The sequence below is a fragment of the Simochromis diagramma genome, unplaced genomic scaffold, assembly GCF_900408965.1.
Source record: "Simochromis diagramma unplaced genomic scaffold, fSimDia1.1 OVJJ01000205.1, whole genome shotgun sequence".
NCBI classification, from domain to species: Eukaryota; Metazoa; Chordata; class Actinopteri; order Cichliformes; family Cichlidae; genus Simochromis; species Simochromis diagramma.
Window position 1 is genome coordinate 11,047,726 of NW_024386782.1, and position 25,889 is coordinate 11,073,614.

Sequence of the window (25,889 nt, forward strand, 5' to 3'; positions counted from 1 at the left end):
TTTGGTCAGGTGCGGCTAATGTATGTACAAAACAGGACTTTCCCCTGATTTTAGCTTGTGCGGCTAATATTCAGGTGCGCTCTGTAGTCCGGGAAATACGGTAGTTAAACTGCAGGAATGTCTTAAAGACATAAAGACCTGGATGGCCGCTAACTTTCTGCTTCTTAATTCAGATAAAACTGAGGTTATTGTACTCGGCCCTGAAAAGCTTAGAAATATGGTATCTAACCAGATTCTTACTCTGGATGGCATTACCTTGGCCTTCAGTAACGCTGTGAGGAACCTTGGAGTCATTTTTGGACCAGGTGACCCTGAATCCTCCCTTAGTTATGCTGCAATAGACGTAGGCTGCTGGGGGATTCCCATGATGCATTGAGTTTTTCCTTTCCAGTCACCTTTCTCACTCACTATGTATTAATAGACCTCTCTGCATTGAATCATATCTGTTATTAACCTCTGTCTCTCTTCCACAGCATGTCTTTTATCCTGTCTTCCTTCTCTCACCCCAACCGGTCGCAGCAGATGGCCGCCCCTCCCTGAGCCTGGTTCTGCCGGAGGTTTCTTCCTGTTAAAAGGGAGTTTTTCCTTCCCACTGTCGCCAAAGTGCTTGCTCATAGGGGGTCATATGATTGTTGGGTTTTTCTCTGTATCTATGAAGCGCCTTGAGGCGACTTATGTTGTGATTTGGCGCTATATAAATAAAATTGAATTGAATTGAATTGAATTGAATTGAATTAATGATGGTGAAATGCACAGTCCTAAGCATGTTGGTTGTCATGGTACATCCCTTTCTAAAACACCAAACTGAATTACTGTTCAAATGTTTGACCTATTTATAGCAAGCCCCCTTAATACTTGTTACAGCTTATACTAAGACAATGAATCAAGAAAGTCTCTAGAGGGCTACCTTTAGTTCTTGTTTATGGAACACATTTTTTTTTTTCTTGTCTTTGCACAAACTTTTTTTTTTTCATAAATCCCATTCACCCACTGCACATACAGACCCTATTCTGTCTGCTCCTATATATTTTTACACAGTGCTCTCCCCCTTGGGCACCCCGTGACTGTGTGTACACACTTCGCTGAAACTCAACCACACGTGACAACTGAGAGATGTGTAATGCTGGACTCTGAATCCAGACATGCTCATTGTCGTTCAGCCACTTCATTTTCTAAACGCTACTTGGAGGGTCCAGAGCTCCAGAACAAGAAATCAAGTAGATCATTCATGCAACACTGCGTATGTGTCTCGCTGCAGCTGGTTAAATTATTCAATCGTTTAAAGTGGTTGCATCTCTTTAGCCAAGGTGAGCGTTTTGTGGTACACAGGATTTTGCTTTATCTTTTTACTAGTGACAAAGAATTTGGATGTTTGTATCAGGCTATAGATTTGTTTTGTGGCTTTGTTTAAATGAACTTAATGAAAGGATTAAAACCAGAGACTGAAATTCTACATTTTTTAAATCTCATTTTGTTATATAATCTATTTTTTTCTATCCATGCTACCACAGGAAACATTAAGATACCGTGCATTAAATAGACTGGAACAGCCGTCATTTAAACAACTAATTTTGGTCAAAGATCTGTATTCCTCTCCTGTTTATGTCTGGCTAGATTCCCGACCAGATCTCTCAGCTCCTCCTCCATCTCTAAAATTTGCTCTGCCTACTCTACTTTGTATCTTTATGGAGGACTATGACATGGACGTGGACATGGATGAGGAAGAGGAGGGAGACGTATTCACTAGAAAGGCCACAATGTGCCACTGGTGGGAAGATGCACAGCATCAGGGAGGAAGACTAGGATGCATGGTAAACAGTCGCAGCTGGGCAGAGGAGCTTAAGGATATCTTTGCACCACAGGCAGATCACTGTTACAGTGGAGCAAGAACCAGGCTGTCCAGCATCTCTGTGAGTGATTCACTGTGTCTCTTGTTTGATCCACACATGGAAATAAATGAGGACACTTGTTCTGATGGCTACGTCTCTTGTAGCTGTTGAAGAGACTTCTCCAAATAAAAAGGAATGGGCTATAGGGAAAAAATTAAATTTGGGTAAAAGACAAGTGCAACAACAGGCTGTGTTTATTGCCATATTTGCAATATGCAGTTCTGTAACTGTTTTTATATGCATGCAGCATATAATTATATATATATATATATATATATATATATATATATATATATATATATATATATATATATATATATGTGCAGCATATTTTCCATAAGCAAAATTCCTGGCATGGAGAGACTGAGAATATTTGGCTTGATGTTGACGAAAGAAGGAAGATGACTCAGTCTTTAGTCATTTAATCAGTGCACATCTGCACTGTGACACAGCACTGTGGGAACTAACTGCAAGCCTGTGTGTGCGTGTGTGTGTGCAACACTGGTTGTTTATGCACATGTGGACAAATGCGTCATGTGCTTCCTTATGCCTCTTACGGCTCATTACACTTGTACCTTTGATGTGGGATGAGGCTGGAGGAAATTCCTCCAGAAGACAAAACAAATATAATAAATCTACTACGCTGTGTAAGGCCAATAATCAGATGTTGATCTATTAGAGAACCAGCTATGGCCTCTTAAGTATTTTGTTGCATTCTCATCCATTAGGCCTTCTAGCCTAGTCCACCTGCCATTTTTTTTATAGATCCAAAATGTCTGCCTCAATTTATCAGAAACACAGATTTATTATTTGTCCCTCTCCTTCCAGTAAAGGAAAGGTGAAGAGGAGAAGGCAAGAGAGAGAAAATAGAGGAAGATGGAGGTACAGATAACAGATCAGGAAAGCAGTGGCAGCACTGAGCAGCTTCTTCTCTCCCCTCCCTTGATTTCTCTCTCCTCCTCTGCTTCCGTCGCTGCCCACTCCTTCCTCTCTTGCTCCCACGTCTCCCCACCCTCCCCTATCTGCTGCCTCTCCCCTCCCCGCTCTGTCATCCCTTCCTCCCACCCTCGCTCTCCTGCACGGAGCTGCGGTATAAGAGAGGGTCTCCTGGGTCTAGTTTCACTGCAGTGTAGAGGAGGGCAGGACGGCTGTTTTAGTACAATGCGCTGAAGGATGGTGCACCAAGAGAAACGCATTTACCAGGTGTGTGGATTTGTATTTGCTTGCATTTAGTGTGTGATTCTGATCGGTCTGTAGCATTTAACAAGCTATTTAAAGGTATACATGATAGGTATCCATCATGGGTGTGATGCTGTAGATAAATCAGCCGTATGGGATGAGTGGAAAGGGGAGTGGGCGTGTTCGTATGTGGTTGTGCTCGAATATATCTGTGTAATATGTATGCTCCTGCATTTGTTCAGTCAGATTTGACACAATTTTCCATCTCAGATCATTGATATCTATATCATTGTATGTTATACTATCTTTTGTTTGAATAGGAACTAAAATCTTTCTACATTTGCATTTGTCATACCATGTACATTCTTTATAAGGGGTACAATTTTGGGCTTGTGGGGGTGCATGTGCTCGTGTAGTCAGTTTGTGAGTAAGGAGGGCATCTGTTTGTCTGAAGTGGGTGAGCAAGGGCCAGCGTTGGTTTGGAGAATGATGGCGATGAACTCATTTATGCTTTTACGTCACATCCTCATCTAAGGATGCGTCACAAAAAAAGAGGGTGTAGTGGTGTGCGTATGTGTATGTATCAGTTTTGCAGCTATTTTGAGTACAAACGCTGACACATAAGAGAAACGTGCCTAATTTTAGAAGTGTTATTCAATATATGTGTGGTTCCAGAGAGCACACACAAACTCAGGCAGCTTTAGCAGATGTTTTTGGCTCAAATCCATCATATATAAATACTTTCCCTTTGATGCCAGAATAGAAAATCATGTTGTGAGGATCCAAGGGGAAAAAATGAAATCGGTTCAAAGGGGGAGCTACAGACTGAAAGCTGAGATGAAGTGAAATAAAAGGAAACGAGATAGAAGGCTCGGGTGTGGAAGCTCAAAAGGTTAAAGGGGAAAAGAATGAGAAATACAGATGAGGGAAAGGGGGCAGAACATAAAGATCCAATGTCATTAAAGTGAAACAAAAAGTATGAAAAATGGGACGTCGGTCAAGAGAAACTAGTCACATAGGAAGAGGAAGCTGTAAAACACCAGCCCACAGTGACACGGCATTTTGAATCAGCAGCACTAAAAGAATGCAATGGAATTTTTTTAACCAGTTTAAATAGTACCTGTTGTTTTGATGATGAAATGTGATGCATAAATTAGTGAAAGAAGCCATTTATGGATGATTCACCGTCACTACAATCCTATGATTGTAATGAACAAAGATCTTTAATAAAAATGCATTCAGATGCACTGACACAACTGGATAGATACACCTATTTCTTGTTTCATTCTTCAGTCTTTTCTGGGCCTGGCCTGTGGGGGAAAAAAAATTATGTGCACTGTCTCTCAGAATTGAAACAGTACGTTTCTCTGAAGTGTTAATGAGGACTGCATCTGCCAGATTCATTCGTTTAATCATTTTCTATACATCTATTTCAATACTACTGTTTGTCAGCTGGTAGTAGTAGCAGATAATGCATGTTTTAACACTCATATTCATACATGGAATCAAAAGTAGACGGTAGATGTGAATCCATCACATCTTCCCTCTTAATCGGGTGTAACAGGATTTATAGTTGATTAGAAGAAATGAGAGTGTCCTCTCATTTTGGTATTACCTGAATTTATGCATTTGTTTATGAATTTCATCAGTCTTCCTTGTCAATAAGCGACCCACTTGGCAAATCAAGCAGAGAGAGACGGCAGCACAAGAGCCTCGTCTGTGTTAATATTCTTTGTGCTTCCACGTTTCTCTGTTTGTGGCAGGCCCAGAGGAATGAGAGAGAGTCCATCAGGCAGAAACTTGCCCTTGGCAGTTTCTATGACGATGAGCCAGTCATCTACACCAGCTGCAGCAAGAACGGCCCTTCGTCTCGGTGCGTTTGACTGAGTGTATGTGTATGTGTGAGCAAGCAGAAGAGAATGGTTAATTTTGAATAGTAACAGTAATAATGTGATAGATTGTTGGCTTTATATGTCATTCTGACTGCATTTGAACATCTTCAGAGCGCAGTGATGTACAATAAAATTAAATTAAAAAAAAAATCACTGAAATTTGGTGAACTGAATTTCATCAAACTCATTTGGTTTCCTGAAGCTCTCAGTTCTCACAAAGCCTTTTCATATTAACGTCTAGCTCTCATGAAAATATTTTTTTTATGTATGTATTTATTTATTTTGTTGGCCACATCTCTGAGATGCCAACTGTATCGTGGAAGCACCTTAAGTTAACCCTTTATTTACAATAGGCCTGGCGGAGGGCCCATTTTACAAGCTCTTTCAAATGACCTTGACTCGGTTACCATTTCTGCTAGAGACAAAATTCAAATGGTTTCAGAAAGAAGAGAAGAAGAGCTTTTGGGGGATATTTAGTGTATCATTGTAGCAAAAAGCATTCACAAAATACTGCTGTGTAAAGAAGGACATAAAATTCAGCTCCGCCTAGGTTTTATTACCTGCATTTTACATTACTGTAAGTCCTCAGCCATTTTTGGGAGAGGAAATTCAAATGATTCACAGTAATGAGAGTTATCTGGTGATTTTACAGAGAAAATGTACAAAATAACTCCACTTAACCTGTATTATACTTGGGTGTTAAAGGGTTAAGACCTTTACAGCCAGGAGAGGGGATTAATCATCAGATTACGTCATTTGTTGACTAACAACTGTTAGCTGAAAACTACAACAAACAAATTAGGGAGATGGAATAGTTTTCCCTGGTAGAAATTTATCTAGAAGCAGTGACGTTCTGGAGTTGTGTGTACGTTTAATTACCATGGCTGGTTTCATACAGACTATGCAACAACAGAGGATGAAAGTGAGTCATTTAAGTCACAGACATGCAAAGTGAAAGTGAAAGCTTTCCCGGAGTGCCACAGTTATGTTTACAGTCAGTCTAAAGGGACTGACAATGGGCTATCTAGAGAGTATGGAAAGAATGGGAACGTAGAGCATGGCACTGTGGTTAACCTCTGTTGCATGATGAGCTGCCCACACAGAAACTAAGCGATGCCCCAGCTTCATGGTGGGACACAGTTCAGACATGATGTTCTCAAATCAGACAGCTCTCTTCGAACTCTGTGCCACCAACCTGCCCGTTAAATCATTAAATAATAAAAATAAAAGGACAGTGTAATATTTTTTAAAATATCAGAAATATCCAAATATTTTATTTTTTAAACATTAGTATTCAATGTTTTTTTTTTTAATTTGTCAGACTTGTTGTTTATTTTTGCAATGCAAATAAAATAAGTTGATCAGTAATTTTTTTTACTTACTTAGAGAATATTTTATATCTTCTTATAAAATGTCATTGTAAATAGTACTATATTTGATAGAAATCAAATAACATACTAGTTTCCATGGAAATGACATTTCACGTCTGCAGTTTTGGATACAAAAACACAAAACATGTAATGCAACTGGAACGACTTGCATTATGACAGACTCCCCGTGGTTAACCAAAGCCGCAGCACTTACATCAGTACTCTTTCTCTCCGTGACACCAGTTGACCTCCAGTAGCTTTTTGGCTCCCAACTTTTTTTTTTCCTTTTACCACAATACCCTTTAGTTTATGTCACACAGTGGGGCTGTCCTTCGTTACTGTAGATGTTTGAGAAAGTAGTTTCGTCAGCTTGCGAAAGAAGAAGTAATGCCTGACACAGTTATCCACAGCTACAATTGGTGGAATTGAGCATGTGACCCCCTCCCCCGTTGGAGGTAAAGGTGTAACGGGGTGTAGTTTAGGGTGGAAATTCCAAAAAGAGTTAGTGAGGTGTTGTTTAAGTAATTGTTTTTGTCTTAGTGTAGGGGAAGGTTACTTTGGGTTGTTAGGTTCTTTCAGTATCATGATCTGGAATTGAATAAATGGTGTTTTGAACCCTTGGAAAGGCTGAGGTTAAGGTTTTTTTTTCCATCACTTCTGTATAAGAGATGTTACCGACCATTTTTAAAGACCTTGTTTATGAAATGGGGAAAAGAGTCTTTGCCCACATTGTTGTAAAGTCAGATGAATTGTTTCATAATGAATACTATCCTAACCTGCTGTGTGACCTAAAGTAACAGAAATCTGAATAAATAAAAGGCTTTATGCTTTACTATGCTGTTTCCATATCTGTGATTAAATCTTTGGATCTAGCTAAACAATTTTTGGGATGTGCCAAAAATTCCAATATGGAGGAACCACTGGAAATATCAATATGTGCAGAAATTCAAAGTCAATGGGCAAACATTTTACCTTGATTGCGATTAATTAATTAGGTTTTTTATTGTAAATATGCCGCTAAACTAAATGTTTAATATTAATTAAAGCTTGAGCAGTTAGCTAATGTAATATTGTTGTGCTCCAAGTGTTGAAATACACTGGCGGTATTTCTGTTGGTCGCTTCAACCATTTTTCTCTCAGTTTTCTTCTTTTTGTTTGAGGTTGACTCTCCTGTAGCCAAAAATGTCTCCAAATAAGGGACGCATTAATTTTATTTGGCCCTATGTTTAACTTTTCCTACATGATGCTTCCATGTGGCAGACTGGACAGGGCAGAGTGTGCTTTAAACGAATTCTGTATTGACAGAAAAATAAAAATAATTTAAAAAAATAACCGACATTCGTAAGATTAAATCAGTTAGAGGTTCTAAATGTTGGTTTTGGTTCATTTTAGGTGAACTGACCAGCCCTAACCAATGTGTACCCAGACTGCATCACTGACATGTGAATCCAACAAATGTCAACAAAAATGAATTAATTTGGTCCAAAGTATCATGTGAATTATTGTTAGCCAATTTCGCATTCAGGTGTTAGCCAGCAAAAACAGTTGATTAGATTAATTATAAGTTAATATGAGAATGAATGTGTGGACCACGCCATTGTAATGAAGCAACATCTTGGGAAGCTTTAACAGCTGGAAAGATCAGGAATTTTTGTTTTGCTACACTTAGTTACAGACTTCAAAATTCAGATACATTGACAGGCAGGACACCAAAGCGTAACACATAGCAAGATTAAATAGGCCTGTAGACTTAGCTAAGCATCAAATGAAATAACTCAAACATAACTTTTATTGTCTGATTTTCATTTTTCAAATGCATTTATAAGTTTTGCCCTAAACAAATGAAAACAAAGAAAATAGACAAGAAACTAAACAAATACAAATGACTTTTTGTGTCGTGGTATAAAAATCCAGTTGGTCTTCCTCAGAATCACAACTCATAAGCAAACTGTGAAACTTTCTTCTGACGCTGTCTTTTTTTTTTTTTTTAAGTGACTGTTTTCACTAAGCGGAAGAGAATGGATGAACTGTTTTCACTCTTTGCCTTACCACTTTTCATGCTTATATGCATTTTAAATGGTGTTTGCTTCTTGTGTGCAAACAGCATTGGCCTGTGCTCTCTAATGTGTGATTCTGACTAAAACGGGTGCGATCTGAGCGCCTCTGAATATTGCATTTGTGTTCTCAGGCTGCAGAGTGGGGTGAACCTGCAGGTGTGTTTTGTTAATGACAGCAGCAGCGACAAGGACAGCGATGCTGAAGACAGCAGGACAGAGACCAGCCTAGACACACCGCTGTCACCTGTGGTATGTGTCCGAGTCTCTCTGTGTCACCATATGTGGGTTTTATGTGTGTTTCTGTTCCACTACACTCGTGAGGTGACCGCAGTTGTTGTTGCATCACAGTATCGCTCACTTCCTATACAGAGTAAGCAGAGCTCATCTCTGTCGGACCGGGATACTGGAGAGGAGGATTCAGATCCTTTAGATGACTGCGGTGGGTTTTGGCGAGTGCAGCGAAGGCTGCAAGAGGAGGCCCGGGTGGCGTTGGCTCTGGCTCGACCCATGGCCCGCATGCAGGTGGAGGTAGAGAGGCAAATTCAGCTTCACAGACGTTCACCTGTGGCTGACTTGGTGAGTCAGAGGGGTTTTATGCACAGAGGTCTTAATTCCCTCTTCCATGGAAAATTCAATGTAGGAAATTATTAAGGGCACTAAAATATCAAGGAAAATAAAGTGAAAATGGAATGTAAGTTGGTGTTTCAGTAAATATGACATAATAAAACTACATAGGCACATGAAGAGGTCAACACTCAAGTTTTTATGTGTACGTGAGACGTGGGTGCATGTTACCATGAGAAAGCCCCTTAAACTGGTGAACAGACGTGTTGCAAGTTGCAGTTAGAGGCTGCGTCATGTAAAAATCCAGAGATCCAGTTGATTAATAATCAACAACACTTTTTAAGTCTTTATTTACACTCAAATGTTTGACACATTTTGACGTGCAGTAATTTCCCGTCTGTGTGTGCTTATGCGAGCAGCTTCCCCATTTGCCCCACATCAGTGAGGGTTTAATGAAGAGGAATCTGAGGCAAGGGGACATGAGAGACATGAGTCTTGGACAGCTGCAAGTCATCACGAATGATTTGCATTCACAGATTCAGAGTGAGTAGATGACTCACGCGTAAAGACACAAATTAGTTAATAAAACCAAGCCAAAAGACTGATCTGTACTTTATCAGATTTTAATATTTTTATTCATGCCATTAATGCTATTATTTCTATCAAATAAAGTATCAAAAGACATTCAGTCCACTTAAGAATTTATACGATATCTTTAGGGATTGTTTTTCTCTTCCTCACTTCCTATTTTTTAACACATTTCTGTCTAACATCATCACGACAAAAGCACGCACTTGGCACGATAAAATACAATCATACAAGGGAAACAAACATTCAAAGACTGGATTTGTATCTTCAAACAGGTCTAAATGAGGAGCTGGTACAGTTGCTGCTGATGAGGGATGAGCTGCATGTGGAGCAGGACGCTATGCTAGTGGACATAGAGGACCTCACCAGGTGAACCACAGTTTTTCTCCACCTCAGCTTCTTAGCTGTCAAAGGTATTGGAAGCGCTGTCACTTCACAGTATGTCCTGGACTCACTTTAACATATTTCTTCTTGTTTGTTATGGCAGGCATGCACATAGCCATCAGCGGCACCAGCCAGAGAAAGGCATCTCTAAATAAACACCTTGTCTACACATGTGTCTGTATGCACGCCGTCCGATTTCCCACTCTACGGACTGCTACCAGTGTTGCTAATGAAACTTCATCTGTGCTCACTGTATCTGGAGAGTTGAATGCAGCATATAGAGTAGTATTAAGACACATGTGATACGTTGCGCCACATCTTAGAACCTCAAAACACAACATCTACATGTGTAAGATCACCAATTTCAGTATTGACAGATGAGTTTGTGCAGGCGTTCCACTTCCACTCAGCATGATTGTCCCCGTCATATTTCATAAAATTAGGGGAGTCGAGTTGATTCCGTCCCTGATCTTTATTTAGCACTCAATGATTTTGGCACAGCTGGGTTGGAGAGAGCACCACCATGCCTTGTGTCTCTTTTTTTTTTTTTATGAAAAAGGATGATGAGTTGAGATCTTGAGGTCTTTTGTTTGGCTCTAATAATCAACAGGGTTCTTAGAAATGCTCTGTTCACTTGTATATCGTTCACTTCACTAAAAGCACTGTGACATTGCCGTTTATCACTCTCATTCACTATCAAGCATCACATACCTGATCTGGTATAATAGGAAACGATAAGTACTCTGTATTTGTTACATTTAAGCAACTGCTTTCCAGAAAGTTCCTAAAAAATCTTTAAGACTCAAACCTTAATATAATTAAATAGCTGCTACAGTTTCCACCTCCTTTAAAGACATTTAGAGGTTTACTGGACAGTATTTTGACCTTTATTTGGGCAAATCTGTATTTGTCAAATGTGATGATCTGCTCAGTAGAAGACACAAAAAGTTCATTTTTTTCAAAGTTTACACAAAGCTGTAAAAAGGAACAGGCATCTCCACACAGATAGTCTCTTAATAGAAATATGCAATTCCATTTTCTTAATTTAATAACGATCAGAGATGGTAAACACAGAAAATGTAAAACATATATTAATAAATCGCAGCCTAAGCGTATATCTATTTTATCTGTTTCAAATGTTTATGTATGGAAATGTTAAAATATACTTTATTAAAAGGATTAACAACATGCCTTGTTGTGTTTTAGTGTTTTAATTCTAAGCTTTTTAAGAATGTCATTTAACACAAAGTCACTTTTTTCTATTGCTTGATTCATGAACACATGTATTCTATAATGATTGTAAAAAAAAAAAGACCAGAAAAAAAATGATTCCGTAATAAATGTTTCAAGTGTGTCGACTTTCATGAGATTCATTTTGCTTTTTTTCTGAATTTGCAAGAAGAAAAAAAATCCACACGTTCCAAGGAAAGCATCACGCCTTGACACTGCAACTGAATGACTGCAGGCTACACAAGGAAGGAAGCGAGGGCACCGTCTAGTTTCTATTCACATTCACACTTTCACGTGTGATGTGTTGACACTTAAGTTTTGTAAGGACTTACCGCCAGCAACGGGGGAAAAAGCCGTGGTGACAAAAATAACCTTGGTTAGTGTTACATAGTTACAACCAGTGGGAAAATAATCTATGGCAAAAACTAATGATCACTTAACTGTTTATTATAAGCCTTCATTATACTTTTTTTCTCAAAATTTGGGACATTGCTGTTAAAAAAGCCCAAAAATGGGACAGTAAAATTAAATCAATGCAATATTACATAACAAAGTATCTCAGGAAGTACACACACACACACACACATATATATATATATATATATGTGTGTGTGTATGTGTGTGTGTGTATGTATGTATGTATGTATGTATGTATGTGTATATATATATATATATATAACACCCAGCACGCCCATGTGAGCGGTTTATCCTTCAAGCTTGGGTCCTCTACCAGAGGCTCCCAGGCCTCTGGGATATATATATATATATATATCCTGCTGGCTTGAAATACCAGCATGATTATTAATAAAGACTGAATAAAATGTGACCATTTAGAGTGGTTTTGGGGGTTTTTTTTTTCAGTTTTTTGTCACATAAAAAAATGTTTCAGCCTTTTTCTTTTATTATTTTTCATCCTTAAAAGGCTATATAAGTTTAGTTGTGATTAATGATATCTTAGATGCGATCAATATTTTGAGAAATATTAGACGTAACTGTGCACAATCAAAGTTTAAAAGAGCATATGTGATGAACTTTCAATATGTTTTCTTTGGTAATTGAACAATGAACAGACATTAGTTTCAGCAAACCACGGTTATATGGTGAGAAAGGAAACTACACAATCTTGAGCCCACACTTTCAACTTACAGTGGATCTGCTCCATTGACTGATGCAGGGATTTCCCTGCATCTGCCTGAATATAAAACACTGCTCAGCCAGACACAGTCAAAGAACACAGCTTACCACTCTGAACCAAGATGCCCCTCATCAAGCTCTGTGAGTATAACGTATCATGATTGAAGAGTCTAATCTTCCCAAGAGATATTTTACAGTTATCTAATTTTTCTCTTCTTTTTCTAGACTTCACTCCTGCACTGCTGCTCCTAGTGCTCACTTGTCCTTTATGGCAGATCAGCCAATCTGTGCCACTGATGGGAATGCAAGACTCCTGTGTATTATACGCAAGAACACTGCTCCAGAACATCACGGATGTACTCAACCAGGTAGGCCTACAACGAATGCAAATCCACAGGGTTTTTTTCTTACAGTTTACATTTTATTAAATATTACTTGTCCTCAAACAGAAAACCATGTTTAGTGGAATTGACTGCACGAAGCAGAACATGGAGCTATACAAAAAAACCAGCACACCATCAGCGTGTGCACCACAGGTACCCACTTTAAATACCAGATTGCTTCCATTTTGTTTCAGGATACATTGTGAAATGGAAACAAGACATAACAAACATTTGATAAGTCTTTTTTAGCTGTGCCTCTGATTACTTAACTGTGTTTCCCCCACAGGGATCAGCATGCTCAGAAATCACTACATCAGGATTTGATCAGGTAGGTTTTTGTGCCACTTCATCATTTTTTTTCTTTTCTTTATATTCTTGATAAACATGTTAAGGTCTAGACATGGAAGCCAAATAATTCCAAGCAAATCTAAAATGATGTTTGACATTTATTGTGGTTGTGCTTGCTGTGTTTTCCGGTAGAGCTCATGTTTGAAAAACATTCGGGAGGATCTGAAGTACTATGACGAATTTCTCGCAGCGCAGCCTGTTGGTAGTCTTCTGTTCAGTCTCAGGGAACTCATGAAGGTATGTGATTGTACACAATTATTATCATTTTTACTGTGATTTTACATAATTCTCAATAAATAAATGCAGACTCTTTCATAAAAATCACTCTCTGAATGTTGTTTTATCGTACTGTGATTTGCCAGGGTACTAAAATAAATCTTAAAATCTTAACAAAGGAGAAATCACAAACTACCAACATTTACATTATTTATATCATATAAGAATTTTTTTGCTCTCAACAGAACTGCTTTGGAATATTTCCGGCATCAGACTCGACCTTAAGGGAGGTAAGAGATCTATTTATTTTTAATTCAAGCTTGATTTCACACTTCTTCGGGTCTTTCTCATTAATATTTTGAAAAAGAAATTTAGGCTTGTTAGGGAAACAAAATTTAATTACATGAATCTTTCAAATCGTTTAGAATGTTTCTGTGTTTCTTTAAGGCTGCTGCAAACATCGGAACCTCCTTCGACCAAAGACTTCACCTCTGCAAAGTGCTGAAGGGCTTCCAGGTCCGTGCCGTCACAATAAACCGAGTGATTGCGTACATGACCTCTGATGAATACACTAAATGAATCATCACTGAGCTCCAGAACAAGAATACTCAAGAGGCTCCAGAAAGAAATTACAGAAACTACGGTGACAGTCAGTTAATGTTGCTGTGACAGAAAACACTTCAATATACTTTAAAGTTTCATAAATTACTTAACTCATATCTTAAAATTGACGACTTATATTTAACTGTGTTTACTGACTTGAAAATGATATTTATTTATTTATTTTATTCTGGACTATTTATTTTCAAATGTTGAACGTGTTGTTATTTATTTGATTCTAAGAATCATTGAATAAATATTTTTTCCTGCATACTACCTGCTGGTTTACACTTTTTTTGTTCACTGATTAATTAATTAATTTTTTTCATTTTAAATATGTTACAACAAGATAACTGCTTTAACTCTTTATAAGAATCTAAAGACATGGTTAGTTTACGGTCAAGCTTGAAAACAATAAAAAGCATTTGTGGACTATAAGAAAAAAATATTCCTTAATACATTTTAAACAACAAAAAAATGTAGATTGCACATTGATGGATTTTGTTTTGTTTCTTTGTTTTTGCCACAGAGCAATCACAATGCTCTATGTTTCCTATAAACATGTAGCAAACTAAACCCACCATGAAGAACATTTACAAAGAGACCACAGTATAGTGTTTGTTCATGCTTCATTTGGAAATCCCCAAGTTAAGATAATGACAGTCAGGTGACTATTATTGTCATGATAAAATAGTGATAATAAAATGCCAATAAAATGTGGCCTGATATCAAGAAGGAAAGTCAATCAGTATCTGTCCAAGGGGTTAAATTAAACTTAAAAACTGGATTATGACACTTCATTATGGTGCCATTACAGTCAATGTAATAAGAAATGCATCAAATAGTTAATCTGTTAAGACCAAGATTTACAGAAAGAATCATTATTGTAATTGTTATTTAGTATTTTTGAATAACCATGAACTAAAACATGTTCTGATTTTAACACTATATCCACAAGCAGGTAATTAAATAATAATAAATAAATCCAATCTTCCATATCCGTACATGTGTGTGAACTTCAGTGATTAGCCATTAATTTAAAGGTGAAATTAGAGTCAGGTGCTTTCAGTCAGCAGGGTGCGAGTCAGCTATGAGTCAGCAGCCTGTATTTACTAAAAAAACATTCAGAAAAAAAAATCTAATCTTCCCAACATGTGTTTGTGGAAGTGTTTTACGATAAAAACAAACAAGATTTCAGAGTTGTTGATAAGTATGGACACAACCAATCCACAATCGGACAGATTTCCTACTGCAAATGGAGGAAAGCACCTATTCCGGGGTTGGGAGGTCACAGTGGGTAACCTTTAAGCAGCTAAAACCCCCTCACACATTCATCTTCATGAACACAGTGTTACCTGTGGAGAAAGAAGAACACTGCATTTCAGAAGAGGAAACGTCACTCATCTGTGAAGCTATATAGTAGTGACATCATGCTTTGGGCTCATTTTTGTAGCTGTACTTTGATGAATAAATTTTAAATTATAGCAATAAAAAAAGAAGGTGCGGGTCATGCAGCAAGACTGCAAGCAAGTCTTCAGCTTGATCCAACTGAAATGTGGAATGAGCTGAAGTCAGCAGTTAACATGAAGAAATCAACAAGTGTCCTGAAAATGCATTGTATGGACTGAAATTGGTTAGAAGTACTCCAAGACAGTGTGCAGGACTGATCAAGAGCTGACTGACCAGGAAATGTAAGGCTGCACTTACTGCTACACAAGGCTGTACACCAGACACTTCACATACTGTTGCCACTTAAATATATGTAATGTTCAATCTGTTTTTGTCTCTTTTATTTAATTTTGTTCCCTTTTTTTACTTTTAGGACTTTATTTTTGATGTTTTGTGTCATATTTATACAGAAAAGTCCACACAAAATAATTAACTATGAAATACCGAGATAAGCTTGTTTTATTTCCCATTATTATTGCAGGTTTTAGTCATATCCAGGCTGTGACGACATTCAGGATACAGCACTTCCATGTAACACGATATATACTGGGTGTTTCCTAAACGATGTCATACATTATGCAGAGTTCTGGGTGTGTGCAGTAGCGCATTGATTTCTCACAATATCAACTACTGTATTCATTATTTACAAAGGAAAAAAAATCCGAACATGCCACACTTTCAGTTTCGATATTGAATTTAGTGTAGGTTGCTTGGACATGCTTGTGCAACAGACAAACAGGATACTCTAAAAACCATCGTCATTGTACTTGTGAGCGTGTAAAACGCTGTTGAAGTTTTCTTGACTCGAACACAAACTTAATTGATTTAATCAGGTCAATGCCCTAAAGTGCCACCTGAAAGTTACACAGGTTAATTGTGGGAACGATGGTTTGAAAGCAGAGGTAAGGCGAACTGTTTATTCATAAAACCGAACTGAAAATGAAATATAACTTTGTTTCCGTCCGCATCCCTTCCCTGTTCGTTTGAATTGTCACAGCTGACATTTGTGGCTTATGAGGCTGAGAAAAGAGGTGCGACATTTTTGCCACAGAAACATGTGAGGTAGAAAAAAAAAATTTAAAAAGGGGAGAAAAGGATCACAATCAGGCACAGAAGATAGAATGAGATGGAGATCCAAATACATGTGATAACATGATAGGAAAGAAAGCACCACACAAGCAGAAAATACCTTGTTAATTCATTTAATACTATGTAAATGTATGCAAGTTTCATCAGTATAGACTTGAAACTGTTTATGATGGGGCAACCTGAATGTAGACTAAGGGGGACCCAGGGTAAAGAAGCCCCATCTGCTGCCCCTTCTAGTTTATAAATGTAATTTTTTTTGTTTAGTTGGCAGGTTTAGTTGGAATTAATTCAGAATATTTTTTATTTACTTTAGGTAGTTATTAAGTCATATCATTTCACGAACATCCCAGTAGAGCTGGCGTAATAAGTTGTAAGGCTCAATACAAACTTCAGTGCAAAAACAGTCACTTCTAAACAGAGGAATGAAGTCACCATTACATCATCCAATCCCTGTCGACAAACTGACTTTAAGCTGTTTTAGTGCCACCTGGTGGAAAATATATACAATAGCATTTATATTTTCTAAACGACCACACAATCGAAATGAATAAAATTATGCCGAAAATAAGCTTTTAACTTGTTGCACTTTAGTTAAACTTGTTGTTTAGCAAAAAAATCACTTTTGTGTCGTCACGTTTCAAGTAACGGGCACGCATGCTCAGTGAAACGGTTATAATCAGTCAAACCAGGTGTGTTGGAGAGCAATCACTTACAGCTGTGGTGCTTTTTCTTTCAGAGGCTGTGTTGTCGGGGGACTCATCGCTCCTTCCAAAAATCTGACTAAAGCATGGACTGTTACCTGCACGGCCTCGTTTCTTGGTGCTTTATCGTTTTGTATTCCGTTTGCGCATTGGCACAAAGCAGCCGGTTAGTTCACAGCAGCGAGTCAAGCGTGACAAACTCCTTGAGCCAGGGTGGGACATATGGCCGCATCCAGCCTCAGTTTGGTGCGGTAAAACAGAAACCGAGCACGGAGCGCCCTCGTCCGGTCACGGTAAATTGCCAACCGGATGCCATGGAGGTCGTGGTGCAGGCTGACATGTTTGACACAGGCCTACAGGTGGACGGCGGACATCTGAGACTCGGCTCAGTTTCAGCGGGTGAGGAGAGAGTATGCGGAGCAGTCCCATCGGGAGAGGCGGAGTTCACCATCCGGGCCCAGCTGGTGGATTGTGGAACAAAGCTCTCAGTAAGCACTGCTAGTTCTCTGGAGCGTGGCTCAGTCACTGCTGTGTTCTGGTCAAAAGTTTCTCCTTTTACAAAACAAAATGAATGAAGTGTGAGTTGCAGACTAAAATGTTAACATTTGCTTTCAGTCCACAAAAGAGAAGCTTATCTATGCCAATGTGCTCGTCTACTCACCTGAGCCCTCATCTGATGCTTTGCTTAGGCTGGGTGGAGCTGCTATTCCAGTTGAATGTCATTACAAAAAGTATGCCTATGCACATGAACAGAAGTTTGCAGTGTGCTGTGGAAATCTGTGTGTCTGTGTGAAATCTGTCTGTTTCCAGGAAGTATTCTGTAGGTGGCGTTTCCCTGCATCCCACCTGGGTTCCACTTGTTGTAACAGCTTCAGCAGAAGACCAGATAGACTTTCATCTGCTTCTCATGACCGGTATTACAAGGATGACAGCCATGAAACATTGTTCTGCTGTTGCTAAGAGTCATACTTAACGTCATCACACAAAGATTCATCTTTAAAATGCCATCACAGGTTTTAGAAATATTCATTAGAGGCTTACAAGTACTTTATTATTTTATTTTTTTTAATTGTTGCCATCTTGCAGACGATTGGACGTTTCAGAGGGGGTCTTATACATATTTCCTTGGTGACTCGATTCATTTTGAAGTCTCTGCTGTTATTGGTAACCACATGCCCCTGCGAGTGTACATTGACCATTGTGTTGGCACAGCAACTCCTGATGCAGACGTAGCATTAAGATATGATTTTGTTGAGCATGGGTGAGTTCTACTACTAAATCTTTAATTCTCAATAAAGAGTCCTATATTTCCATATAGTAAAACTCATATCATGTCATAGGCTTTCATTTTTAAATTGTCTTTATTTTTTTACATAACAGATGTCTTACTGATGCTTACCTGACAAACTCCAGCTCACGTTTTCTGCCAAGAACCGAGGAACACAAGCTGAGATTCCAGCTAGAAGCCTTCATTTTTTACCAATCACCCAGCAACCAGGTTGATAGTAAATAATGGCTTTCCACAGTACATATGTTCAATATGAGACCTGTGTGTGTTTTACTGTAATATACAGTTGGATCCATAATTTGTCAAACCAAACATGCTATTTTTGTAGTTTTGCTTCTTTACCACACCACAGTGGATTTTTAAATCAATGTGCGATTGAAAGCTTTCCACTCTAATTCAAGGGTTTCACCCAAATTTTTGCATTATTGTTTAAGAATAACAATAATTTTATATGTAGTTGCACACTTGGCCAACAGGCAGTGCTCTCTCTTTGTTTTTATGAAAAATGGAGACATAATATCTGAAGGTGATTTAAATTGTTGAGTTTGTATTTTATCTTTTCACTATGAGTTTAAATATAAGGGCCAAAGAAATGTCTGTGCATATGAAGGTAGCCATCATTGGGCCATGTCTTTGGACAGATGAAACAAAGAAACTATTCTTATCTTGTGCGTAGAGTATAGGAGAAGGACAAAAATGGGTTCAGTCAAATACTGCAAAACCGATCACTGTGCTTCACAGTGGAAATGGGATAATGACCTAAAGCATACTGTAGAAGCTACTCAAGAGTTTCTCAGAGCAAAGAAGTGGGATGGCTGTTCTGCAGTGGTGTCGTTAGTGACTTAATCTCAACTGTCTTTGGCCAAATTATGTCCCTAACTCTTGTCTCATTCACAGGTTTATATAACCTGCCATGTAAAGGCTGTTCCAGCCACAATGACTGCCACCTCACAAAACCGGGCCTGCTCTTTAACTGAGAACAGGTACCAAAATCATGTCATTTTTATGTGCAGCAATGGTCAGTTGCCCATTTGTGCTACCATGTTATCAGGAAATAAGTCATGATGGACATAATGAAAACAATGTCTCTAAAAACAAAATCTAAAATCAATATATTTATATTTGTTATATCAGATTTCACAGTGGGTAATTTTATTTTACACATGTAAAATTTCACATTATCCAGGTGGCGTTCAGTCGACGGGAATGATGAGGCATGTAGGAGCTGTAATATTGCCCACCAGGTTGAAACTCAGTCCACCCAACCTCCTAAAACTACTATGAATGCCAAAGCAAGGCCCACCTTGTCTTCACTGGAAGGTTTAGTCCAGAACAGTCCCAAACATCATCCAGCAACTTATGTCCGTTTCCGTCCAAGATTACACCAGCGCAGGCACACACAACATGAGCAATCCTCTGCTAAATTAATGAATGGAGGAACAGACTATGTAGCACGTGAGTACAATCTTAAGTCAGTGGGTTTCTGCTATTAAACACCTTTTCATTAAAATTGGATTGCTGTTGAACTTGTATTTCAGAGATTTAATTAAACCTTGAGTGGAGCTCAAAGAAACCTGAGTGAGACACTGTGATCTGTATTTTATTTTTATTTTTTCCCTGTTTTTACAGGGAGACTCCAGCTGGGACCCTTAACTGTGCTGCCGTTCAGTAACCATATCACAAGTTTAGCAGACCCAAAAACGGTAGTTTCAAAGAAGACCACCTGAGACTCGGGATGCTTTACTGGAGAGTGAGGGTTAAAATAAAGATTTCTCTGCTGGCTTTACAAACATGTTGTGGATGCTGTACACAAACCCCATGAATGTAGATCATCCTCTGCACTAGAACACAATCAGGCCCGTTACATTTTTCAAATAAAGTTTTGTCTGAACTTCTCCAGCCATTTAAGTGTGTGCTGCTTGCCATCAGTTTCTTTAAATTATGTATTTTCTACCACAAATAACTCTATGCTATAGACAACAAACATGAACAAATCCACAACATCCTGTAATTTTCAGTCTGAACTTGATATGGAGCTAGCAAACAATTTAATTAGCATTGGGTTTTTAAGCACTCAAGCTCATTAGCCCCGAGCAACAGAAGTGGATGTCAAAAGGATGCATTACTTGTGTACTTGAACGCAAACAATGCATCCTTTTGCCAGCTGTAAAGATTCATCTAACATGCCAACCATTATCAATTAAGAAGATATGCAGACATGCTATTAGAGAGCGCTTCCTTCCATTACTACCCTCAGCCTACTCATGTAACCACATTATTGTCACAATGAGGGGTATTTGATGCAATATAAAATCTTGGCTTTTCAGATATATCCAGTAACGCATTAGTCACAGCTCCCTGGAGAGATGGATTACTGAAACTGTTGCATCTTTGTCTTCTAACTTTTTATTCATAAAAGAGCAGCTTTACACTTTATCAGTAAATATGTTTAATAAGCATTAGAAAGTGTCACTTCTGTGCTTTTGTGTAGCAGCCTTTTAGGGTTTTGGCAAACACCTTCCAAGAGCAGCACTTCCCTAGTAGCACTTATTTCATCATGTACGGATCATCTTAAATGGACGTCCACTGAACATTGCGGCCTTTTAAGGGGATGGCCTGGCTCGACCCCTTGATGTACGCAAAGTGGTATTAATATTGCAAATGGAATTTTTTTGCGCTCGTGCCAAGTGGAGCATTTATGCTCTTTGGATTTTGTGGTGTCAGCATCTCGGACAGCGCCCCTTGTTGTTGTCCTCGGTGGGCGTGATGAGCGCTGTCCGCGGTGCTGAAACAGTCTACACGGGCCACTTTGTTTTCAGCGTCCCCTCCCATCTCCGTGATTAATTGCCATTCTTCAGCCTTTCTGACACGACTTGTCGATTTCCCGGGCGCCTGTTTACTTGCATATCAGATGAACAAGCCACTATATGTATGCTGTTTACGAGTTGCTGTACCAATAAACCTGCTAAGTGCATAACAAATCAGGAGCGCACTGAAGTAGCACTTAGGAGTTCAGTGCCACTGCTTTATTAGCATATTCATGCGTTGCAGGGGTTACAGATGCAAGTCCAGATCTCTGCCTGATCGTTTTCAGTCGGGGAATGCTTACAGTTTATCGTCTGCCGATTGGTACTGTTAATACGTAGACTTAAGATTGTTGATTACCCACCCTGGTCCGTCGTTTTATCCATGCTCTGGGGATGCGGTGAGTGGATAATGCTCTGCGTCAGTGTTTCAGTCCGGACATTTGCGTCGTCTCGCCTGCATCCTGTTTCAGGGCTTTAGCTGTTGTCTCTCACTGGGTTGTTTTATCCCGTTGAACACATCGGCGATGTTTTCCCTCAGAAACCAACTGCTGGCGTTGTTCACTACTTGCCTTTTTGTTCACACGGTTGTTGATTGCAGCCGGAGATGCGGAGACGTCCTTTGCAGAAATGATCAGATATGCTGCACGCAGGGAAACAACACCTCTGTTGTAACCTGTTGCCCGGAGTTGGTGAACTATACGTACTACAGCATCGCCATGGTCACCCGAAAACTTTCTGGAATACTTATTCTGCTGCTTCTCTTCGCGTTGGGATACTTTGTCCAGAGGGTGCTGTGTTCAAGATCAAGGCAGGACATCCCACCTCAAAATGGACAGCCAGCGGCCACCACATCGCAAGAAATGCTTATGGAGAGCTGCACACCGGACAGCTCGGCGGATCCAGCTGCCGCTGCGCATTTGCCAACATACGATGAATGCAAACATCTGCCGACATATGAGGAGACGGTTCGGGACGGAAAGAGATCGACGACCGGAATCCTGTGACGGACAAGCTACAAGGCACGAACACGTAGCACTATAGATTCAAGTATTCGATATTCGAGATATTTGTCACTATAGTGCGCATTTTTGGAGAAGAACGCACAAAATATCGCCAGGTGAATTTCCATACAACATGAACTGTATGCCTCTGGAAAATGTTTTCATCCAATTCCTCCATTTCTTCCTAAAAAAGTGTGTCCAAGTGAGTGTTCAGGTTTAGCTTAATTTTCTGCTAAATACTCTCAGCACTGAGGCTCGATTTATTATCATATCGCATCTAATGCTTCATAGATTCGGTGTGATATGATATAACAAAGATAAAGAAAACAAAAAACAAGAGCAACAATTTTGCCAAGCCTACAGTATCTGCTCTTTAATCAGCCAGACTCTAATACAGCCTAGTAAAATGAATACAGTCAGCATTTACCACATTTAGATTATGTTTTTGCAGACTAGCCATTTAGAAAGCGAAAAGCTAATCAGTGGATTATCAGCATCTATCATTTCTTACATAAGTGAAATGAAACACTAGCCAAAGGAGACTGTTTACAGCCGAGAGTCAGTGCAACACAACTAAATCATCCAAACCTATTTGCACTTGTCTTTGTTGCGCTTTTCCCCTGGGTTGACGATGCTGTCAGTGAGATACACGACTGTGAGATAACAGAATTGCGTTTAATAATTAAAAGGAGATACGGATATGCAGTTTCTAAACGCACACCTAATAAACAGCTTACCTGTTTATATGACTAGTGCATGTCTCCGTGGGCGTAAGAATCATAGAAATGTAACCAAAACATGGCATTTCTTTAAATACGATTTATTGTTGATATAAAGGAATTAAAGCAGAAGGTAGTGTCAGAGCTCATTCGTCATATTGTCAAATAACACATTGCTTATAAATAAATGTTAATGTTTGGTGTTTGTTCTGAGGTAGTGCACTGTATCCTTGATATTGTCTTTCACTGCACCTGGCTCTGACGGAAGTTTGATCACTTGGACCACTCGTTTAAAGGCCTCCTCAACTCCAAATCCCGTCGACGCAGAGCATGGCTGAACGAAACAATCCCGCTCCTGGCAGATCTTTCTCATATTGAATCTGTCCTTCATTTCAGTGACATTCAGCGCGCCGTCGACGTCCTGTTTGTTGGCGAGAAGAATCAGCGGACGGCCCCGGAGCTCATCATTTCTCAGAGTTCTTTCCAGCTCCCTTTGCGCCTCGTTCAGGCGCTCCTGGTCGGCACTGTCCACGACGAACACGATAGCTCCAGCGTTCTGGTAGAAATTCGGCCAGTGGGCGCGCATGTTCCCTTGACCGCCGACATCCCAGATGGTTATAGCTATTTTTCTCCTGTTCTTTCTGGCCTCGAGCATTTCCACGTTGAAGCCGATGGTAGGGACGGTGCTGACATTAGTGTTGTGCTTCAGTTTGTAGAGGAGAGTCGATTTTCCAGCGTTGTCCAGACCCAGCAGAAGAACTTGCACTTGAGGTTTGGAAACCCATAATCCCATGGTGAAGCGCAGATACTGACGCGGGACAGTCACATCCTCCGCACTGTGCCCGTCTGACGCGGTGTTTGCTTAGTGCGTTTACCGAGGTTTAATGGATAAGCCATTAGTTCCCTGCTAAGGCACTGTGTTCCGATAAGGCGTCACACCAGAGGGCAAAGTTTCCCGTTCCCCAGTTACACTTTTATTGGTCATGTATTCCATCACTTTATGTTTGTTATCCGAAGATATCAGGCTGACTAATGTGCATTCGTAAAAGTGTCAAAAGCGCACTGAGAACAAAACCGGGTACTCAAACACTTAAATATTAAAAACTAAATAATATCCAATTACACCAAACCAGTTAAAGTTAAAAAGGACCGTAGTGGAAGGTGCCTTAGTGACTGGGATGCCTCAAACTGTTACAACATTTCGAAATTTGAATGACATGTCCAATCACGGAATTAAATAAGTGATACTTAAATTAATAAATAAATAAATAAATAAAACGTCGAAGCTCTTCCTGTTTGCATACACACAGTTCTTGTATTCGAACAAATTTCTACACGGGCTTGTCAGCTATGTTAAATATGAGATGGATGTTTCCACGCTGACATGCACATTAAAAAAATCTACTCAGATTCCAGTGCTTCTAGAAAACCAGAAGCAGCCAAACATCGTAAACTTGAGGTCACGTCACGCACAACTTGCTTTTACCCCTTGTGGACATTCCGTCCTAAATCAAGGTCACTCCATCACATCCAAAATGCCATCGTTATTTTAAAATATTGTATTTTAATACTCGTGTATGTTGTATAGCACATACACGCGTAATTATAAACAGAAATAAAAGTCAAATAATTTTTTTTTAAAAAAGGAAAGTGGACAAAATCAATAAAGGTTGGTCAGCCATTGGTAGGGTGCAGGTTTCACCATGACACCATCGACCAAAGCATTACAGCCAGGCCCCTTCCCTTTGTTTACTCTGCTTCACATCATTCAGAATAATAGAGCACCCAAAGACATAGACTCGGTGGCTAATCACCTCCCCTCACCATCCCCCTCTCAGTCTAACACTGAACATGTAAACAGAATAAAGAAACATCCGTTCATCTCAATGATCCGTCCAGCCAAATCCTCGGTAAGGTGAAGGTCGATTGAATCCACCTCACTGCATTGCGGGCGGGCACAGTGGAGGCTCACCTCACAGCAGGAAGATAAATCAACAACATCTGCTACTCTGTAAGATGCTCAACTGATTCCACTGATTAAATCATTTGTATTTCAGTTTTTTGTATCAAGATCTGGACCATTTCTCCTCCGGCTTCACCCACACCCCGCCGGTTGGGTTATCCATCACGTACACCAGTCCTCCGGTGTCACGGCGACGCAGGGGCCAAGAGTCGAGTTCTGATTTCTGCCTTGTCCGGGGGGAAGAGTGAAGACAGGCCGACTGATTGGTCACCCTCTTCTGAAAGCGGACAACTGAGCCTGGGGTAGAGCATGTGTCCGCTTTCTGGCACATGTCCGCTGCGCCATCCCTCTGAAAAATCGCACGGGCTTCAATGGAAGATTTGGAGCCATGCTGTCCCATGTTGTTTGGGACTTCGAGAAGATTCCTAAAAACGATCTAGGGGTTTTTTAAAGCCAGAAGTGGTGTATTCCTGCTTGTTAGTGAATCTCACGTGTCTTCCACGCGCACTGATCTCTCGTATAGCATGCCAAATTTAAATAAACAGCGGCAAAGCGTTCCCGTAAAGCCGATGAGTGACGCTGTTGATTTTTATAGTTATTAGACCACACTGGTCTTAGGAATTTGGATGAAGTCGTGTGGAGGCTATTCTGAGTTTGGCCACCTGGTGCAGAGTGTCACTGAACTTGACATCGCTGAGCTTCAAGGCTGAAGACTGCGGTGTTGAGTTACCTTGCAGACGGCAGCTCTGAGAGTGAGAGAGCTATTTGTGGTCTGAGAGAAGCATCCCAGAAACGCTCGGGTCACGTGTTTTCCCTCAATCTTAGTGTGACCTCACCCTCCTAGCCTTTGTGACTGTTGTTAGCTAGATTCTTTAAAAGAAATGTCTTGAGGTAAAAATATGAGAAGCTGTTTGCATCTCCCCAAAATCTATATTTGCAACGGAAGGCACTTAAGACTGGAGTGCTCCAGTGGAGGTCTCCAACAGACCCGGCAGCAGGTGATGTGCATTGCATTTAATATATGATAAAATGTGGAAA

The 25,889-nt window shown here is 39.7% G+C and overlaps 4 protein-coding genes across 6 annotated transcripts; 3 read left to right on the top strand and 1 right to left on the bottom strand.

Annotated features, from left to right (window-relative positions):
• The first annotated feature begins 1,105 nt into the window (after positions 1-1,105).
• zgc:153615 (uncharacterized protein LOC777747 homolog) lies at positions 1,106-10,768 on the top strand. Of its 3 annotated transcripts, none has more exons than XM_040021787.1 (8): positions 1,106-1,307; positions 1,615-1,910; positions 4,832-4,941; positions 8,519-8,636; positions 8,757-8,963; positions 9,371-9,494; positions 9,815-9,952; positions 10,027-10,768. In XM_040021787.1, exons 1-7 carry the CDS (start codon positions 1,121-1,123, stop codon positions 9,910-9,912), a joined length of 1,140 nt encoding a protein of 379 aa, XP_039877721.1. In that variant the 5' UTR covers positions 1,106-1,120; the 3' UTR covers positions 9,913-9,952; positions 10,027-10,768. The 3 variants fall into 3 exon arrangements, with proteins under 3 accessions (XP_039877721.1, XP_039877720.1, XP_039877722.1); XM_040021786.1 differs by having other exon boundaries at positions 9,815-9,908; XM_040021788.1 differs by lacking the exons at positions 1,106-1,307; positions 1,615-1,910 and adding an exon at positions 2,957-3,092 and having other exon boundaries at positions 9,815-9,908.
• Positions 10,769-12,287: 1,519 nt separating this feature from the next.
• LOC120727512 (interleukin-12 subunit alpha) lies at positions 12,288-14,340 on the top strand. The gene is made up of 7 exons (XM_040021819.1): positions 12,288-12,428; positions 12,513-12,655; positions 12,737-12,823; positions 12,957-12,998; positions 13,151-13,255; positions 13,480-13,524; positions 13,682-14,340. The coding sequence occupies exons 1-7, from the start codon at positions 12,410-12,412 to the stop codon at positions 13,811-13,813; spliced, it is 573 nt and encodes a 190-aa protein (XP_039877753.1). The 5' UTR covers positions 12,288-12,409; the 3' UTR covers positions 13,814-14,340.
• A 2,711-nt stretch (positions 14,341-17,051) lies between these two features.
• On the top strand, positions 17,052-20,271 carry LOC120727504 (zona pellucida sperm-binding protein 3-like). Its single transcript, XM_040021799.1, has 8 exons — positions 17,052-17,561; positions 17,689-17,804; positions 17,884-17,987; positions 18,160-18,334; positions 18,454-18,571; positions 19,259-19,344; positions 19,548-19,816; positions 19,991-20,271. The coding sequence occupies exons 1-8, from the start codon at positions 17,160-17,162 to the stop codon at positions 20,086-20,088; spliced, it is 1,368 nt and encodes a 455-aa protein (XP_039877733.1). The 5' UTR covers positions 17,052-17,159; the 3' UTR covers positions 20,089-20,271.
• A 2,702-nt stretch (positions 20,272-22,973) lies between these two features.
• On the bottom strand, positions 22,974-25,827 carry arl14 (ADP-ribosylation factor-like 14). The gene has a single exon (XM_040021818.1). The coding sequence runs from the start codon at positions 23,679-23,681 to the stop codon at positions 23,079-23,081; it is 603 nt and encodes a 200-aa protein (XP_039877752.1). The 5' UTR covers positions 23,682-25,827; the 3' UTR covers positions 22,974-23,078.
• Between the last annotated feature and the right edge of the window lie 62 nt (positions 25,828-25,889).